This window comes from Salmo trutta, chromosome 37 (genome assembly GCF_901001165.1).
Source record: "Salmo trutta chromosome 37, fSalTru1.1, whole genome shotgun sequence".
Taxonomy (NCBI): domain Eukaryota; kingdom Metazoa; phylum Chordata; class Actinopteri; order Salmoniformes; family Salmonidae; genus Salmo; species Salmo trutta.
Window position 1 is genome coordinate 2,746,536 of NC_042993.1, and position 19,806 is coordinate 2,766,341.

Consider the following 19,806-nt stretch of genomic DNA (forward strand, 5'->3'; position numbering starts at 1 on the left):
TCTCTCACTGTTCAAATAAACCTACCATTAAAATTATAGACTGATCATTTCTTTGTCAGTGGGCAAACGTACAAAATCAGCAGGGGATCAAATACTTTTTTCCCCCACTGTATGCACACACAGACAGACACGCACACACACAGGGATGATCAAGAATGGGAAGGTCAGGGGTAACAACAAGGAAGAGGGTGACAGAACTAACATCTGAGAAGTAAAAACATAAAAAAGGAAACTGAGGAGAGAGAAACAGAGAGGAGGGGGTGAGGAGAGAGAAACAGAGAGGAGGGTGAGGAGAGAGAGACAGAGAGGAGGGGGGTGAGGAGAGAGAAACAGAGAGGAGGGGGGTGAGGAGAGAGAAACAGAGACACAGAGGAGGGGGTGAGGAGAGAGAAACAGAGAGGAGGGGGTGAGGAGAGAGAAACAGAGAGGAGGAGGAGGAGAGAGAGACAGAGAGGAGGGGGTGAGGAGAGAGAAACAGAGACACAGAGGAGGGGGTGAGGAGAGAGAAACAGAGAGGAGGGGGGTGAGGAGAGAGAAACAGAGACAGAGGAGGGGGTGAGGAGAGCGAGACAGAGAGGAGGAGGAAGAGAGAGAGATAGAGAGGAGGGGGTGAGGAGAGCGAGACAGAGAGGAGGAGGAAGAGAGAGAGACAGAGAGGAGGGGGTGAGGAGAGCGAGACAGAGAGGAGGAGGAAGAGAGAGAGACAGAGAGGAGGGGGTGAGGAGAGCGAGACAGAGAGGAGGAGGAAGAGAGAGAGACAGAGAGGAGGGGGTGAGGAGAGCGAGACAGAGAGGAGGAGAAAGAGAGAGAGACAGAGAGGAGGGGGCGAGGAGAGCGAGACAGAGAGGAGGAGGAAGAGAGAGAGACAGAGAGGAGGGGGTGAGGAGAGCGAGACAGAGAGGAGGAGGAAGAGAGAGAGACAGAGAGGAGGGGGTGAGGAGAGAGAGACAGAGAGGAGGGGGAGGAGAGAGAAACAGAGAGGAGGGGGTGAGGAGAGAGAAACAGAGAGGAGGGGGTGAGGAGAGAGAAACAGAGAGGAGGGGGTGAGGAGAGAGAAACAGAGAGGAGGGGGAGGAGAGAGAGACAGAGAGGAGGGGGTGAGGAGAGCGAGACAGAGAGGAGGAGGAAGAGAGAGAGACAGAGAGGAGGGGGTGAGGAGAGCGAGACAGAGAGGAGGAGGAAGAGAGAGAGACAGAGAGGAGGGGGTGACAGGAAAAAATGAGAGAGAAGCACATTCCTCCCTCCATCTTTCGCCCTTTTTCTCTCTTCAAAACAACAGCTGGGACAGGTGTGTTTTTACTGATTGTAGAGAGTGTACATGCTGACTGTGTCAATGTGTGTGTGTGTGTGTGTGTGTGTGTTTATGCTGAGTCTGCTCCATGTTTCACTCTTCCGCCCCCTGCTGTTCTTGTTAAATCTGTTTCTGCTGAGAATAATTTGATCCTTCAGATGAATCAATCTCAATTTGACATTACCAGTGAAGTGAAGGCTTAATCAAATCAAATCAAATTTTATTGGTCACATACACATGGTTAGCAGATGTTATTATGAGTGTAGCAAAATGCTGTGCTGTGCTTCTAGTTCTGACAGTGCAGCAATATCTAACATGTAATCTAACAATCCCACAACAACTACATAATACACACAAATCTAAGCAAAGGAATGGAACAAGAATATATACATATAAATATATGGATTAGCGATGGCCGAGCGGCATTGGCAAGATGCAATAGATGGTATAAAATACAGTATATACATATGAGATGAGTGAGGCAAGATATGTAAACATCATTATTAAAGTGGCATTATTAAAGTGACTAGTGATCCATTTATTAAAGTGGCCAATGATTTCAAGTCTGTATGTAGGCAGCAGCCTCTCTGTGTTAGTGATGGCTGTTTAACAGTCTGATGGCCTTGAGATAGAAGCTGTTTCTCAGTCTCTCCGTCCCAGCTTTGATGCACCTGTACTGACCTCGCCTTCTGGATGATAGCAAGGTGAACAGGCAGTGGCTCGGCTGGTTGTTTGTGAGTGCATGCGTACATGTCTGTGTGTCTCTCTTTCTGTGTGTGAGTAAGTAAGAGAGAGACTCAGGAAACAGAGGGATCCTGTTTGTGACCAGACTGCCATTGTTCCACTGATTAAACACACACATCTTGTCCCCCTCTTGCCCGTACACCCCAGACAACCATACCCTAACTCTCTCCCCAAGACACGTACACAGTCACAATGATCATATGGGTGTGTATTAACCCATTGTTGTAGTTTTGTCTAGTCTGTGTGTCTCCATACAGTAGATCCTTCTATTGTCCCCCATCTCTCTCCTTACATTGGGACTACACCCCTCCAATCAGCCCCTCCTCAACTATTCCCTTCATCTCTATTTTTCCTAGTTTTTACCAGAGAACCCCCCCCCCCACGTTCCTTACACCCTTTCCTTACACCCTCCCCCCTAAAGGTGGCAAGCTAAACAAGTGCGCTCGCATACTCCCTTAAAAGTAATGCTTTACTCATCTCATATGTATATACTGTATTCTATTCTACTGTATTTTAGTCAATGCCACTCGTCCTAATATTGATATATTTCTTATTCCATTCTTTTACTTTTAGATTTGTGTATTGTTGTGAATTGTTAGACACTAACATTTCACTACACCCGCAATAATATACACTCCCTCAAAATTGTCAGAATTAAATGAAGAAACTCAAGAAATCTGTGATTAATTTAGAGGTTTTTGCAGAGGAGATCTAATGGCCTAAACTCACCAAAGGCGACCGTGCGAGGCGTGTGTGTGATTTATTTTAGAATGTATTGTTTTGAATTATAATGACCCAACCGAAGCCAGTGCCTCGCTCAATAAGAACGTGTCTCTATTTTTGCCTTCTATCACTGGTGCTGTAGTCACACAAAACAACACATATTTTACCTTCTATCACTGGTGCTGTAGTCACACAAAACAACACATATTTTACCTTCTATCACTGGTGCTGTAGTCACACAAAACAACACATATTTTACCTTCTATCACTGGTGCTGTAGTCACACAAAACAACACATATTTTACCTTCTATCACTGGTGCTGTAGTCACACAAAACAACACATTTTACCTTCTATCACTGGTGCTGTAGTCACACAAAACAACACATATTTTACCTTCTATCACTGGTGCTGTAGTCACACAAAACAACACATTTTACCTTCTATCACTGGTGCTGTAGTCACACAAAACAACACATATTTTACCTTCTATCACTGGTGCTGTAGTCACACAAAACAACACATATTTTACCTTCTATCACTGGTGCTGTAGTCACACAAAACAACACATATTTTACCTTCTATCACTGGTGCTGTAGTCACACAAAACAACACATATTTTGTCATTATTCAAAATTTTTTTGCTCATTTGAATTGGAAGAGATAGCTAAGGGTTGAGGCTTTACCATACATGCGACATTAGACCAATTCATCCACTTATGGAAACACAACATTGCTATCAGCAAAGATGATTGGAGACATGGACTATCTTGCTAGAATAAAGTCACTGCTCTGCCCGTCTTTTCTGCCCGCCCACTTCTGGTGAGTCTTTCACTTTAGTCGAGCATCTAACTAAGATGTTTGGTGCAGTATTTCTCAAGTGAAAACATGTGCATAAAAACAAGTTGTCTATCGTTGAACGACAACACATTTGAAGAATCCCTACTGATGACCAATGATGATGAAGGGGTGACGACTTCAGCTCCAGATCTTCAGTTTGCCTCGAGAAAAAAATGTGTGCGCAAACAGCCCCCAAAAAACTTTGCCGAAGACCAAAATGAAGAAAGACACATATGAACAAACTGTTCCGCACAAGAAGCATGAGGACGCCTTTAGATCCCTCATCTCTTCCTCCCTCCCTCCTAGAGTAGAGCCCCCTCTCTTCCTCCTAGAGTAGAGCCCTCATATCTTCCTCCCTCCCTCCCTCCCTCCCTCCTAGAGTAGAGCCCTCATCTCTTCCTCCCTCCCTCCCTCCCTCCTAGAGTAGAGCCCTCATCTCTTCCTCCCTCCCTCCTAGAGTAGAGCCCTCATCTCTTCCTCCCTCCCTCCTAGAGTAGAGCCCTCATCTCTTCCTCCCTCCTAGAGTAGAGCCCTCATCTCTTCCTCCCTCCCTCCCTCCTAGAGTAGAGCCCTCATCTCTTCCTCCATCCCTCCCTCCTAGAGTAGAGCCCTCATCTCTTTCTCCCTCCCTCCTAGAGTAGAGCCCTCATCTCTTCCTCCCTCCCCCCTCCCTCCCTCCCTCCTAGAGTAGAGCCCTCATCTCTTCCTCCCTCCCTCCCTCCTAGAGTAGAGCCCTCATCTCTTCCTCCCTCCCTCCCTCCCTCCTAGAGTAGAGCCCTCATCTCTTCCTCCCTCCCTCCCTCCTAGAGTAGAGCCCTCATCTCTTTCTCCCTCCCTCCTAGAGTAGAGCCCTCATCTCTTCCTCCCTCCCTCCCTCCCTCCCTCCCTCCTAGAGTAGAGCCCTCATCTCTTCCTCCCTCCCTCCCTCCCTCCTAGAGTAGAGCCCTCCTCCCTTCCTCTCTCCCTCCTAGAGTAGAGCCCTCATCTCTTCCTCCCTCCCTCCCTCCTAGAGTAGAGCCCTCCTTCCTCCCTCCTAGAGTAGAGCACTCCTTTCTTCCTCCCTCCCTCCCTCCTAGAGTAGAGCCCTCCTCCCTTCCTCTCTCCCTCCTAGAGTAGAGCCCTCATCTCTTCCTCCCTCCCTCCCTCCTAGAGTAGAGCCCTCCTTCCTCCCTCCTAGAGTAGAGCACTCCTTTCTTCCTCCCTCCCTCCCTCCTAGAGTAGAGCCCTCCTTCCTCCCTCCCTCCCTCCTAGAGTAGAGCCCTAGTGTTTATACTGAGGTATCCTCTTCTATTTCCAGTTGAATCAAAACCAGACCATCTAGTAGTCACACCTGTAGGCTGCCTCTCTCTCCTTGCGGCATAGCTAGGTCTCTCTCCCTGCGGCATAGCTAGGTCTCTCTCCCTGCGGCATAGCTAGGTCTCTCTCCTTGCGGCATAGCTAGGTCTCTCTCCCTGCGGCATAGCTAGGTCTCCCTCCCTGCGGCATAGCTAGGTCTCTCTCCCTGCGGCATAGCTAGGTCTCTCTCCCTGCGGCATAGCTAGGTCTCTCTCCCTGCGGCATAGCTAGGTCTCTCTCCCTGCGGCATAGCTAGGTCTCTCTCCCTGCGGCATAGCTAGGTCTCTCTCCCTGCGGCATAGCTAGGTCTCTCTCCCTGCGGCATAGCTAGGTCTCTCTCCCTGCGGCATAGCTAGGTCTCTCTCCCTGCGGCATAGCTAGCTATATCTCCCTGCGGCATAGCTAGGTCTCTCTCCCTGCGGCATAGCTAGGTCTCTCTCCCTGCGGCATAGCTAGGTCTCTCTCCCTGCGGCATAGCTAGGTCTCTCTCCCTGCGGCATAGCTAGGTCTCTCTCCCTGCGGCATAGCTAGGTCTCTCTCCCTGCGGCATAGCTAGGTCTCTCTCCCTGCGGCATAGCTAGGTCTCTCTCCCTGCGGCATAGCTAGGTCTCTCTCCCTGCGGCATAGCTAGGTCTCTCTCCCTGCGGCATAGCTAGGTCTCTCTCCCTGCGGCATAGCTAGGTCTCTCTCCCTGCGGCATAGCTAGGTCTCTCTCCCTGCGGCATAGCTAGGTCTCTCTCCCTGCGGCATAGCTAGGTCTCTCTCCCTGCGGCATAGCTAGGTCTCTCTCCCTGCGGCATAGCTAGGTCCTAGGTCTCTCTCCCTGCGGCATAGCTAGGTCTCTCTCCCTGCGGCATAGCTAGGTCTCTCTCCCTGCGGCATAGCTAGGTCTCTCTCCCTGCGGCATAGCTAGGTCTCTCTCCCTGTGGCATAGCTAGGTCTCTCTCCCTGTGGCATAGCTAGGTCTCTCTCCCTGCGGCATAGCTAGGTCTCTCTCCCTGTGGCATAGCTATATCTCCCTGTGGCATAGCTAGGTCTCTCTCCCTGCGGCATAGCTAGGTCTCTCTCCCTGTGGCATAGCTAGGTCTCCCTGCGGCATAGCTAGGTCTCTCTCCCTGTGGCATAGCTAGGTCTCTCTCCCTGTGGCATAGCTAGGTCTCTCTCCCTGCGGCATAGCTAGGTCTCTCTCCCTGTGGCATAGCTAGGTCTCTCTCCCTGTGGCATAGCTAGGTCTCTCTCCCTGCGGCATAGCTAGGTCTCTCTCCCTGTGGCATAGCTATATCTCCCTGTGGCATAGCTAGGTCTCTCTCCCTGCGGCATAGCTAGGTCTCTCTCTCCCTGTGGCATAGCTAGGTCTCTCTCCCTGTGGCATAGCTAGGTCTCTCTCCCTGTGGCATAGCTAGGTCTCTCTCCCTGTGGCATAGCTATATCTCCCTGTGGCATAGCTAGGTCTCTCTCCCTGCGGCATAGCTAGGTCTCTCTCTCCCTGTGGCATAGCTAGGTCTCTCTCCCTGTGGCATAGCTAGGTCTCTCTCCCTGCGGCATAGCTAGGTCTCTCTCCCTGCGGCATAGCTAGGTCTCTCTCCCTGCGGCATAGCTAGGTCTCTCTCCCTGCGGCATAGCTAGGTCTCTCTCCCTGCGGCATAGCTAGGTCTCTCTCCCTGCGGCATAGCTAGGTCTCTCTCCCTGCGGCATAGCTAGGTCTCTCTCCCTGCGGCATAGCTAGGTCTCTCTCCCTGCGGCATAGCTAGGTCTCTCTCCCTGCGGCATAGCTAGGTCTCTCTCCCTGCGGCATAGCTAGGTCTCTCTCCCTGCGGCATAGCTAGGTCTCTCTCCCTGTGGCATAGCTAGGTCTCCCTGCGGCATAGCTAGGTCTCTCTCCCTGTGGCATAGCTAGGTCTCTCTCCCTGTGGCATAGCTAGGTCTCTCTCCCTGCGGCATAGCTAGGTCTCTCTCCCTGTGGCATAGCTAGGTCTCTCTCCCTGTGGCATAGCTAGGTCTCTCTCCCTGCGGCATAGCTAGGTCTCTCTCCCTGTGGCATAGCTATATCTCCCTGTGGCATAGCTAGGTCTCTCTCCCTGCGGCATAGCTAGGTCTCTCTCCCTGTGGCATAGCTAGGTCTCCCTGCGGCATAGCTAGGTCTCTCTCCCTGTGGCATAGCTAGGTCTCTCTCCCTGTGGCATAGCTAGGTCTCTCTCCCTGCGGCATAGCTAGGTCTCTCTCCCTGTGGCATAGCTAGGTCTCTCTCCCTGTGGCATAGCTAGGTCTCTCTCCCTGCGGCATAGCTAGGTCTCTCTCCCTGTGGCATAGCTATATCTCCCTGTGGCATAGCTAGGTCTCTCTCCCTGTGGCATAGCTAGGTCTCTCTCCCTGTGGCATAGCTAGGTCTCTCTCCCTGTGGCATAGCTAGGTCTCTCTCCCTGTGGCATAGCTAGGTCTCTCTCCCTGTGGCATAGCTAGGTCTCTCTCCCTGTGGCATAGCTAGGTCTCTCTATCCTTTTCCTTGGTCCTTCCCTTCTCTCTTACATCCTCCTGTTACACTGTCAATCTCTGCTGTTCCCTTGACCCTATTCCTCCCTCTCTTCTCTCACATTTCCCAATCACCATCTCCTCCTTTTCCATGTCCCCTCTCCCTCCTCAATCTCCTCCCCCTCTTTTTCCCCACTCTCTTGGTGTTGTGTCTGTGTTCTCAGTAGGAAGGCTAGATCTTTTGAGTACAGGAAGAGAAGCTGGCACACACACACACACACACACGCTGAGAAACCCGAAACACAGCCGTTCCCACAGCTGCCCAATCAGGCAGTGTTGGCTAGGAAAACACACTTACTCATGCGCACACACATCAACACATTCTCATTGCAGAACAATCACACTGCCTTGTCTCACTCACACAAACTCATTCCCAGTATTGGCCAATCACGCAAGTTCTCACACACCGCTTTCTCTACAAACAAACCTAGAGTAACCTCATTAACCCTAAAACACAAACAAACCTAAAGAGTAACCTCATTAACCCTAAAACACAAACAAACCTAAAGAGTAACCTCATTAACCCTAAAACACAAACAAACCTAAAGAGTAACCTCATTAACCCTAAAACACAAACAAACCTAAAGAGTAACCTCATTAACCCTAAAACACAAACAAACCTAAAGAGTAACCTCATTAACCCTAAAACACAAACAAACCTAGAGTAACCTCATTAACCCTAAAACACAAACAAACCTAAAGAGTAACCTCATTAACCCTAAAACACAAACAAACCTAAAGAGTAACCTCATTAACCCTAAAACACAAACAAACCCCACATAACAAGAGCAGGGGTGTATTCATTAGTCGGATTGTTTACTGTTTACTCTAGGAAGCAAACAGAACCAAACCGGGAGGGACCTACCTGAATTTGTCCAATAGAAACATACTTTTAGAGTACACGGTTTCTGTTGCTAAACGTTTTGCAACTGACTAATGAATACACCACTGGTGTTCCACATGGTCAAGTGCAGTGCTCTCACCTCGTTCAATATGTCTGCATATTCTGCCAATCAAATTGTACCTATTCATGTTAGGCCTACTGCTATGTGGATACTCTTTTTCCACACAAGGAAAAACATTGGATGTTAGACAACAGTATAAAACATTTATTCAATCAGTCTGAAGAACCAGCAAAGCCCCAACTCCCTTATTTCCATAGTGATAATATCCCATTAAAATAGCATATGTAGAATACCCTATACACAATACAATGCATCAACAACAAAAAAGAGCACAGACAATATACTTACAGTATATTTAGTTTGGACAAACAAACCAATAAAAACAAAAAAAAAACATTGTGCACATGCACACGAAGACATACGACCCAAATACAACAAATAAAAACATTGTGTATGAAACACAATAAGAATGGAATTCTTAGTCTTCCCTCAGTTCATGGATTTAGAGACCAAGTACTGATTATGTAGAGTACATGACATGTCTGCTTAGAGTAGGGTAAGGGTTGCAAAATTCCAGGAACTTTCAATAAATTCCCTGGTTTTCCAGAAATCCTGGTTGGAGGGCTCCAGACTTCCTTCCTTTTCCCTTCAGATTCTATGAATCCGCCAACCGGGATGTCTGGAAAAACATGGAATTTATTGAAAGTTCCTGGAGTTTTGCAACCCTAGTAGGGATGCACAACTGAGGGCTCTACGCCCCAGCTACAACTAGTACTACTAGGACCACACAGTCCTGCTGGTTTTCATCTCTCTGTGGTACTGAACTGATCCACTCATATAACTGATTGACTAGCGAGTCCAGACCTTAGACGTCTGGTTATCCAGGTATACAGTGCTTTCAGAAAGTACTATTCAGCCTTATTCTAAAATGGATTAAAAAAATAAAATAATAATCCTCATCAAGCTTACACAATATCCCATGATGACAGAGTGAAAACAAGTTTATATACATTTTTGCAAATCTATAAAAAACAGAAATACCTTATTTACATAAGTATTCAGACCCTTTGCGATGAGACTCCAAATTGAGCTCAGGTTCATCCTGTTTCCATTGATCATCCTTCAGATGTTTCTACAACTTGATTGGAGTCCACCTGTGGTAAATTCAATTGATTGGACATGATTAGGAAAGGCACACACCTGTCTATATAAGGTCCCACAGTTGACAGTGCATGTCAGAGCAAAAACCAAGCCATGAGGTCGAAGGAATTGTCCTTTGAGCTCTGAGACAGGATTGTGTTGAGGAACAGGGTACCAAACAGTTTGGGGTACCAAACAATTTCTGCAGTATTGAAGTTCCAAGAACACAGTGGCCTCCATCGTTTTTAAATGGAAGAAGTTTGGAACCACCAAGACTCTTCCTAGAGCTGGCCGCCCGGCCAAACTGAGCAATCGGGGGAGAAGGGCCTTGGTCAGGGAGGTGACCAAGAACACTGACAGAGCTCCAGAGTTCCTCTGTGGAGATGGGAGAACCTTCCAGAACCTTTATGGTAGAGTGGCTAGACTGAAGCCACTCCTCAGTATAAGGCTCATGACAGCCTGCTTGGAGTTTGCCAAAAGGCACCTAAAGACTCTCAGACCATGAGAAACAAGATTGTCTGGTCTGATGAAACCTGAATGCCAAGCATCATGTCTGGATGAAACCTGGCACCATCCCCACGGTGAAGCATGGTGGTGGCAGAATCAGGCTGTGGGGATGTTTTTCAGCGGCAGGGACTGCGAGACTAGTCACTCTGTACTTGAACGGAGCAAGTACAGAGAGATCCTTGATGAAAACTTGCACCAGAGCGCTCAGGACCTGAAAGGTTCACCTTCCAACAGGATAATGACCCTAAGCACACAGCCAAGACAATGCAGGAGTGGCTTCGGGAGAAGTCTCTGGACTTGAACCAGATCAAACATCTCCGGAGAGACCTGAAAATAGCTGTGTAGCAACATTCCCATCCAACCTGACAGAGCTTGAGAAGATCTGCAGAGAAGAATGAGAGAAACTCCCCAAATACAGTTTTGCCAAGCTTGTAGCATCATACCCAAGAAGACTCGAGGCTGTAATCGCTGCTAAAGGTGCTTCAACAAAGTACTGACAAAAGGGTCTGAATACTTATGTAAATGTAATATTTCCATTTTAGAAATGTACAAAATAAAAATAAGCCTCTCTTTGCTTTGTCATTATGGGGTACTGGATGTAGATTGATAAGGAAAAGAAACAATTTAATACATTTTAGAATAAGGCTGTAACGTAACAAAATGTTGAAAAACTCAAGGGGTCTGAAAACTTTCCAAATGCACTGTACATCAGTCTAGTTAAAAGAGAAGGATAACAACCCAGCAGATACTGTGGCTACCAGGAACAGAGTTGTTTACAGGGTACCATAGTGATGAGGACAAGTCAACTATAAAGGTGAGGGAGTCTCAAACCCCACTAGAGGATAACAACCCAGCAGATACTGTGGCTACCAGGAACAGAGTTGTTTACAGGGTACCATAGTGATGAGGACAAGTCAACTATAAAGGTGAGGGGGTCTCAAACCCCACTAGAGGATAACAACCCAGCAGATACTGTGGCTACCAGGAACAGAGTTGTTTACAGGGTACCATAGTGATGAGGACAAGTCAACTATAAAGGTGAGGGGGTCTCAAACCCCACTAGAGGATAACAACCCAGCAAATACTGTGGCTACCAGGAACAGAGTTGTTTACAGGGTACCATAGTGATGAGGACAAGTCAACTATAAAGGTGAGGGAGTCTCAAACCCCACTAGAGGCGGGACCATCCTGCCCTGTCATAGTTAGAGCGATTCAACCAATAGCAGCGCATTGATGCTGAGCAAAAAAGCTCCCACTGGGTAACAGAGACTACTGTGATTGACAGGGCAGGACTGTCCCGCCCATGGTTGAGTTCTCAGGTGGCAGGAATGATGTCCCAGACTAGGACAGAAGGCACTAAAAGGAAGTGGTGGAGGGAGGAAGATGAGGAAGATACAGGGTCAGATATTTATTCAGATTGTTCATCCCCCATTGCTAGGGTCCTCTGATCCTAGATCTGTGATTAGGGACAGCTTCTGCCTTGAGAGGAGAACGTCTCCTTCAACCCTTGGTGGGTAGGAGTGATCATGAATCATTTACAATATGAGTAACAATATCAGTGATCGACAGCCTGACCATGATAGGGTCAAGAAGCCTGTTATCTCTCTCCCTTGCAACCATTGGTGTGCGAGTCTCCAGCCACTTAGATTTCGATGAGCTTATAGGATGGAACGCCTTGATTGACAGATGCAAATCTCCAGAACAGGAAGAACCGGATGAGACTGGTCACAATGCCTGGCGTGTTTGGAACCTGGAACACACAAACAAACACACAGAGGTTAAAGCCTGGCGGGTAGGAGCGTTGGGTCAGTAACCAAAAACCTTTTGGTTACTGACCCTGGATCGAATCCCCGAGCTGACAAGGTAAAAATCTGTCGTTCTGCCTCTGAGCAAGGCAGTTAACCCACTGTTCCCCGGTCGCCGAAGTCCTGGATGTCGATTAAGGCAGTTCTCCGCACCTCTCTGATTCAGAGGAGTTGGGTTAAATGCGGAAGACACATTTCAGTTGTACAACTGACTAGGTATCCCCTTTCCCTAAAGGTAATTTACAATCATTTAACAGTCCCCATCCATCTAGCCCCTACCATGTCTCACATACTGTCTATTCAGACCCCTTGACTTTTTCCACATTTTGTTACTTTACAGCCTCATTCTAAAATTGATTAAATAAATAAAAATGATCTTCAATCTACACACAATACCCCATAATGACAAAGCAAGAACTAGATAAAAAAAAAAAAAAAAACCTTATTTACATAAGTATTCAGACCCTTTGCTATGAGACAGAAAGAAATTGAGCTCAGGTTCATCCTGTTTCCATTGATCATCCTTGAGATGTTTCTACAACTTGATTGGAGTCCACCTGTGGTAAATTCAATTGATTGGACATGATTTGGAAAGGCACACACCCGTCTATATAAGGTCCCACAGTTGACAGTGCATGTCAGAGCAAAAACCAAGCCATGAGGCTGAAGGAATTGTCCGTAGAGCTCCAAGACAGGATTGTGTCAAGGCACAGATCTGGGGAAGGGTACCAAAACATTTCTGCAGCATTGAAGGCCCACAAGAACACAGTGGCCTCCATTATTCTTAAATGGAAGAATTTTGGAACCACCAAGACTCTTCCTAGAGTTGAACACCCGGGCAAAATGAGCAATCAGGGGAGAAGGGCCTTGGTCAGGGAGGTGACCAAGAACACTGACATAGCTCCAGAGTTCCTCTGTGGAGATGGGAGAATCTTCCAGAAGGATAACCATTTCTGCAGCACTCCACCAAATCAGGATTTTATGGTATCGTGGCCAGATGGAAGCCACTCCTCAGTAAAAGGCACATGACAGCCCGCTTGGAGTTTGCCAAAATGCACCTAAAGACTCAGAACATGAGAAACAAGATTCTCTGGTCTGATGAAACCAAGATTGAAGTCTTTGGCCTGAATGCCAAGTGTCACATCTGGATGAAACCTGGCACCATCCCTACAGTGAAGCATGGTGGTGGCAGCATCAGGCTGTGGGGATGTTTTTCAGTGGCAGGGACTGAGAGACTAGTCAGGATCGAGGGAAAGATGAACGGAGCAAGTACAGAGAGATCCTTGATGAAAACCTGCACCAAAGCGCTCAGGACCTCAGTCTGAGACAAAGGTTCACTTTCCAACAGGATAATGAACCTAAGCACACAGCCAAGACAATGCAGGAGTGGCTTCGGGAGAAGTCTCTGGACTTGAACCCGATCAAACATCTCTGGAGAGACCTGAAAATAGCTGTGTAGTAACATTCCCATCCAACCTGACAGAGCTTGAGAAGATCTGCAGAGAAGAATGAGAGAAACTCCTCAAATACAGGTGTGCCAAGCTTATAGCGTCATACCCAAGAAGACCCAAGGCTGTAATCGCTGCCAAAGTACAGAGTAAAGGGTCTGAATACTTATGTAAATGTGATATTTTAGTTGTGTATTTTTAATAAATTAATACAGTTGCAAAAATGTCTATAAAACTTGTTTTTGCTTTGTCATTATGAGGTATTGCATGTAGATTGATGAGGGAATACTTTCCGAATGCACTGTATACACACACCATGATATAGTAGTCTTGCATCTGTAGTCCATAGAGCGTCCAGGATGTTGAGGTGAGGAAGGTAGCTACAGTCAAAGAGAAGGACAAACGCTCCACACTGCCAGTACGCACTATCTCCATCTGACAGAGGAGAGGAGAGGAGAGGAGAGGAGAGGAGAGGAGAGGAGAGGAGAGGAGAGGAGAGAGAGTGTGATGAATTGACGCAATTCCAATGTATCCAAAAAGACAGCAGAAGGGATAAGACACAAACCCAGAACAACAGGAAGACACAGAAGAGAGAAAGAAAGGCAGGAAATAGACACAAGATCATATGAGGAGACAGACAGAGAACGAATGAGACAAACAGGAAGGTGGAGGGCAGGGCTGCACAATTAATCGAATAAACATCAAAATCGCAATATTAACATGTGCAATATCCATTTAGGAAGAGATCCATATTGCATGCAATACTTTGAAACGCCACGCGTAACATCCGTTTTCATAGTTTACCTCTCTTCTAGAGAGTTCATAGTTTACCTCTCTTCTAGAGAGTTCATAGTTTACCTCTCTTCTTGCAGCTGCTTCCCACACACCAAGCCCCGCCCCCTGTCACTCAAGCAGCACACTTCCTATTCCCTCCGAGGTCCACCCCAGGCTGAGCCCCTGCCCAGTCATGTGAAATCCATAGATTAGGGCCTAATGAATGTATTTCAATTGGCTGATTTCCTTATATGAACTGTAACTCAGTTGTTGCATGTTGAGTTCAGATTTTTGTTAAGTGTATATCACAACATTTGCACCCCAATTTTTTGTTTTTATCACAATTCGACTTTTTGCCCATGTCATGCAGCCTGGCGGAGGAATAAACAGGAACAGAGGCAACAGAGTGATGAGAGAGGAGGCAAAGGGCAAGGGGAAAGAGAGAGATGAGAGAGGAGGCAAAGGGCAAGGGGAAAGAGAGAGGAGAGAGGAGGCAAAGGGCAAGGGGAAAGAGAGAGATGAGAGAGGAGGCAAAGGGCAAGGGGAGAGAGAGAGAGGAGGCAAAGGGCAAGGGGAGAGAGAGAGATGAGAGAGGAGGAAAAGGGCAAGGGGAAAGAGAGAGAGAGAGATGAGAGGAGGCAAAGGGCAAGGGGAGAGAGAAAGATGAGAGAGGAGGAAAAGGGTAAGATGAGAGAGGAGGCAAAGGGCAAGGGGAGACAGAGATGAGAGAGGAGGCAAAGGGCAAGGGGAGACAGAGATGAGAGGAGGCAAAGGGCAAGGGGAGAGAGGAGGCAAAGGGCAAGGGGAGAGATGAGGAAAAGGGCAAGGGGAGACAGAGATGAGGAAAAGGGCAAGGGGAGACAGAGATGAGAGAGGAGGCAAAGGGCAAGGGGAGACAGAGAGATGAGAGAGGAGGCAAAGGGTAAGGGGAGAGAGGTGGTCATGTTCTGAAGATGGAATCTTATTGGCCTGTTGTTGGTCTACCTTACATATTTATGAGAGTATGTGAGGAATCTGAGTACAGTGGCTATCAGGATGGTAGGTATCAGAACATTGTAAAAATAGGTCTGTTTGCCAGGCTAGTGAGTGTATGTTATCTGAACATTGTATTCAAATTGTATAAAAGTTTCTTCACCAGTGCGTGGAAGAATGTGTCCAATGTGTGGACATAGGGTGCATATTGTATAAACACTGTAAGAAAGGGTTTGCATATTTACCAGGTCAGCGAGTGGACTCAGGTACATGCTGATAGTGAACAGGCTACAGGTGAGACCTAGCTGGGCCAGCTGAGACTCTCCCTGAGGCAGGAGAACACTGAAGTACAGCCAGCCTCCACAGACCACTCCTCCTGCTAGTAACGTCTGAGAGGTCACACGCCTCTGGAACGAAAACACAAAGTTTACTGACCCCATACTAATTTTAACCATTTTGGCACACACCCTAAAACTAGGCTTCAAGCAGGGAACCAGTGGGCAGATATAATAAAAGTCTACTTCAAACCCGAACGGAAAAATACAAACAATGAACTAAAGCAAACAAACCTTGAATATCTACATAAACCATCATTATGATATCTACAGAAATGAACACCAGACCATCTCTAAGACAAACGAATGCACTCCTGGGGGATTCAGGTCCGGCCGTATCTATGTGATAAGTAACTATAAAACACTGTGGTCAGCTCACCTTGTCATGGTGTAGTGGCAGTAGAAGAGACAATAAAACACTGTGGTCAACTCACCTTGTCATGGTGTAGTGGCAGTAGAAGAGACTATAAAACACTGTGGTCAACTCACCTTGTCATGGTGTAGTGGCAGTAGGAGACTATAAAACACTGTGGTCAACTCACCTTGTCATGGTGTAGTGGCAGTAGAAGAGACTATAAAACACTGTGGTCAACTCACCTTGTCATGGTGTAGTGGCAGTAGAAGAGACTATAAAACACTGTGGTCAACTCACCTTGTCATGGTGTAGTGGCAGTAGAAGAGACTATAAAACACTGTGGTCAACTCACCTTGTCATGGTGTAGTGGCAGTAGAAGAGACTATAAAACACTGTGGTCAACTCACCTTGTCATGGTGTAGTGGCAGTAGAAGAGACTATAAAACACTGTGGTCAACTCACCTTGTCATGGTGTAGTGGCAGTAGGAGACTATAAAACACTGTGGTCAACTCACCTTGTCATGGTGTAGTGGCAGTAGAAGAGACTATAAAACACTGTGGTCAACTCACCTTGTCATGGTGTAGTGGCAGTAGAAGAGACTATAAAACACTGTGGTCAACTCACCTTGTCATGGTGTAGTGGCAGTAGGAGACTATAAAACACTGTGGTCAGCTCACCTTGTCATGGTGTAGTGGCAGTAGAAGAGACTATAAAACACTGTGGTCAACTCACCTTGTCATGGTGTAGTGGCAGTAGGAGAGACTATAAAGCACTGTGGTCAGCTCACCTTGTCATGGTGTAGTGGCAGTAGGAGAGACTATAAAACACTGGTCAGCTCACCTTGTCATGGTGTAGTGGCAGTAGGAGAGACTATAAAACACTGTGGTCAGCTCACCTTGTCATGGTGTAGTGACAGTAGGAGAGACTATAAAACACTGGTCAGCTCACCTTGTCATGGTGTAGTGGCAGTAGGAGAGACTATAAAACACTGGTCAGCTCACCTTGTCATGGTGTAGTGGCAGTAGGAGAGACTATAAAACACTGTGGTCAGCTCACCTTGTCATGGTGTAGTGGCAGTAGGAGAGACTATAAAACACTGGTCAGCTCACCTTGTCATGGTGTAGTGGCAGTAGGAGAGACTATAAAACACTGTGGTCAGCTCACCTTGTCATGGTGTAGTGACAGTAGGAGAGACTATAAAACACTGGTCAGCTCACCTTGTCATGGTGTAGTGGCAGTAGGAGAGACTATAAAACACTGTGGTCAGCTCACCTTGTCATGGTGTAGTGACAGTAGAAGAGACTATAAAACACTGTGGTCAGCTCACCTTGTCATGGTGTAGTGGCAGTAGGAGAGACTATAAAACACTGTGGTCAGCTCACCTTGTCATGGTGTAGTGACAGTAGGAGAGACTATAAAACACTGTGGTCAGCTCACCATGTCATGGTGTAGTGGCAGTAGGAGACTATAAAACACTGTGGTCAGCTCACCTTGTCATGGTGTAGTGACAGTAGGAGACTATAAAACACTGTGGTCAGCTCACCTTGTCATTGGTGTAGTGACAGTTGGAGACTATAAAACACTGTGGTCAGCTCACCTTGTCATGGTGTAGTGGCAGTAGGAGACTATAAAACACTGTGGTCAACTCACCTTGTCATGGTGTAGTGGCAGTAGGAGACTATAAAACACTGTGGTCAGCTCACCTTGTCATGGTGTAGTGGCAGTAGAAGAGACTATAAAACACTGTGGTCAGCTCACCTTGTCATGGTGTAGTGGCAGTAGGAGACTATAAAACACTGTGGTCAGCTCACCTTGTCATGGTGTAGTGGCAGTAGGAGACTATAAAACACTGTGGTCAACTCACCTTGTCATGGTGTAGTGGCAGTAGGAGAGACTATAAAACACTGTGGTCAACTCACCTTGTCATGGTGTAGTGGCAGTAGGAGAGACTATAAAACACTGGTCAGCTCACCTTGTCATGGTGTAGTGACAGTAGGAGAGGCTATAAAACACTGTGGTCAGCTCACCTTGTCATGGTGTAGTGGCAGTAGGAGAGACTATAAAACACTGTGGTCAGCTCACCTTGTCATGGTGTAGTGGCAGTAGAAGAGACTATAAAACACTGTGGTCAGCTCACCTTGTCATGGTGTAGTGGCAGTAGGAGACTATAAAACACTGTGGTCAGCTCACCTTGTCATGGTGTAGTGGCAGTAGGAGAGACTATAAAACACTGTGGTCAGCTCACCTTGTCATGGTGTAGTGGCAGTAGGAGACTATAAAACACTGTGGTCAGCTCACCTTGTCATGGTGTAGTGGCAGTAGGAGAGACTATAAAACACTGTGGTCAGCTCACCATGTCATGGTGTAGTGGCAGTAGGAGAGACTATAAAACACTGTGGTCAACTCACCTTGTCATGGTGTAGTGGCAGTAGGAGACTATAAAACACTGTGGTCAGCTCACCTTGTCATGGTGTAGTGGCAGTAGGAGACTATAAAACACTGTGGTCAGCTCACCTTGTCATTGGTGTAGTGGCAGTAGGAGAGACTATAAAACACTGGTCAGCTCACCTTGTCATGGTGTAGTGGCAGTAGGAGACTATAAAACACTGTGGTCAGCTCACCTTGTCATTGGTGTAGTGGCAGTAGGAGAGGATGTAGAGGGACTGTAGACAGGCTCCTATGGTGTTAACCAGGACCAGAGTCCCATCCGTCTTCAGTATCCCATAATACAGCCAGCCCAGGTTACTAGAGACAGACAAGACTTTAGCTCAGTGGGCTAACACAGTATGACTTGTGCAGATGACCCAGGTTTGATCAGCGGTCCCTGGCATGTTGCCTAGGCACCACACACACAGCTTACTTGAGGCATGTGGTGAGGAAGGGGAGGAACTGGACGTTATCTGCACTTTTCGAAGCTCTCATCTTCTTCAGGTCCGTCCTGACAGAGGATCACACACACACACACACACACACACACACACACACACACACACACACACACACACACACACACACACACGTATAAGACCTGCTTGCAAATCTAGCATAAGAAATGAATGCAACTGAACTAAAACATTTTATTATCACCTGTCCTGAGTATTCTATTTACACAAGCCTCAGGCAGTGAACGAATAACTAAGCAAATATTTGGTTAACTCATATCTGTGAGATAAGGGTGGACCAGCTAGCTAGCTAGCCAACACCTAGTTAGCTAGCTATGTTTAATGCAATACAAACAAGCAAATTAGAACTGAATTTGGTATCTGCCCAAGTTTGCGATGTTGGCAATAAATAACAGGTATCTTGCTAACATTAGCTACTTAGCCAGATAGTTTCTCTGAAAAGCAGAAAGCTGTCAAACTTACAGTCCAGTCGAGAACATCCCGACTGTAAATACGATGCACGCCCATGATAGAAACTGCAAAAACTCCATAGATCGGAAAACGGAATATGTGGTGCACTACCTAGATAGCTAGGTATGTGTCTAAATTATGAGTAATTTCGCTATGAAAACCAAATCAGCAATCGTGCAAATAGTTGACGTCTGCATCAGCAACTCAACGGTGACGTCGTTCTAACTACACTGTATTTCCGTGTTTGTAATCAGGGGCGTATTCATTACGCCAATTCTGTTGCAAAACATTTCTTATACGGAAGCAAACATAACGAAACGGGGAGAGACCTAACTTCATGTGTCCAATAGAAACTCTCGTTTTGCTCTGTTTGCTTTAGTTTGGTTCTTTAACAGTAAACGGTTTCCTTAATGAATACGCCACAGTATTCTGAAACAATTCTGCACTCTGATTGGCAGATAAGGATGAGAGGCTGGATAGGTTTCCACCAATGATATGATGGTCAATATGACGATGGATGATTTCGCTCGTACTCCAGCAAGGACTTTAGGTACAGATCTTGGATCAGCCTTTTCTCCCAAAACATTAGCCTGAACCATTAAGGGAAAGAATGATAAACTGACCTTAGATCAGTGTCCACGGGCAACGCTATCCTACCCCCTCTCTCCCTGGAGACATGAAGTTGCATCTGTGATCACCAATAATGGGATTTAGATGTTGCTGAGGGTACCGCTACATCAGTGTCCAGGC

General features: G+C 47.0%; 1 protein-coding gene across 1 annotated transcript; it reads right to left on the reverse strand.

Moving 5' to 3' along the window:
- Positions 1-11,406: 11,406 nt before the first annotated feature.
- On the reverse strand, positions 11,407-19,271 carry LOC115176872 (sugar transporter SWEET1). Its single transcript, XM_029737225.1, has 6 exons — positions 19,069-19,271; positions 18,564-18,641; positions 18,325-18,448; positions 15,258-15,419; positions 13,582-13,701; positions 11,407-11,763 (listed from the first exon to the last, which is right to left on the reverse strand). The coding sequence occupies exons 1-6, from the start codon at positions 19,134-19,136 to the stop codon at positions 11,656-11,658; spliced, it is 660 nt and encodes a 219-aa protein (XP_029593085.1). The 5' UTR covers positions 19,137-19,271; the 3' UTR covers positions 11,407-11,655.
- Positions 19,272-19,806: the final 535 nt, after the last annotated feature.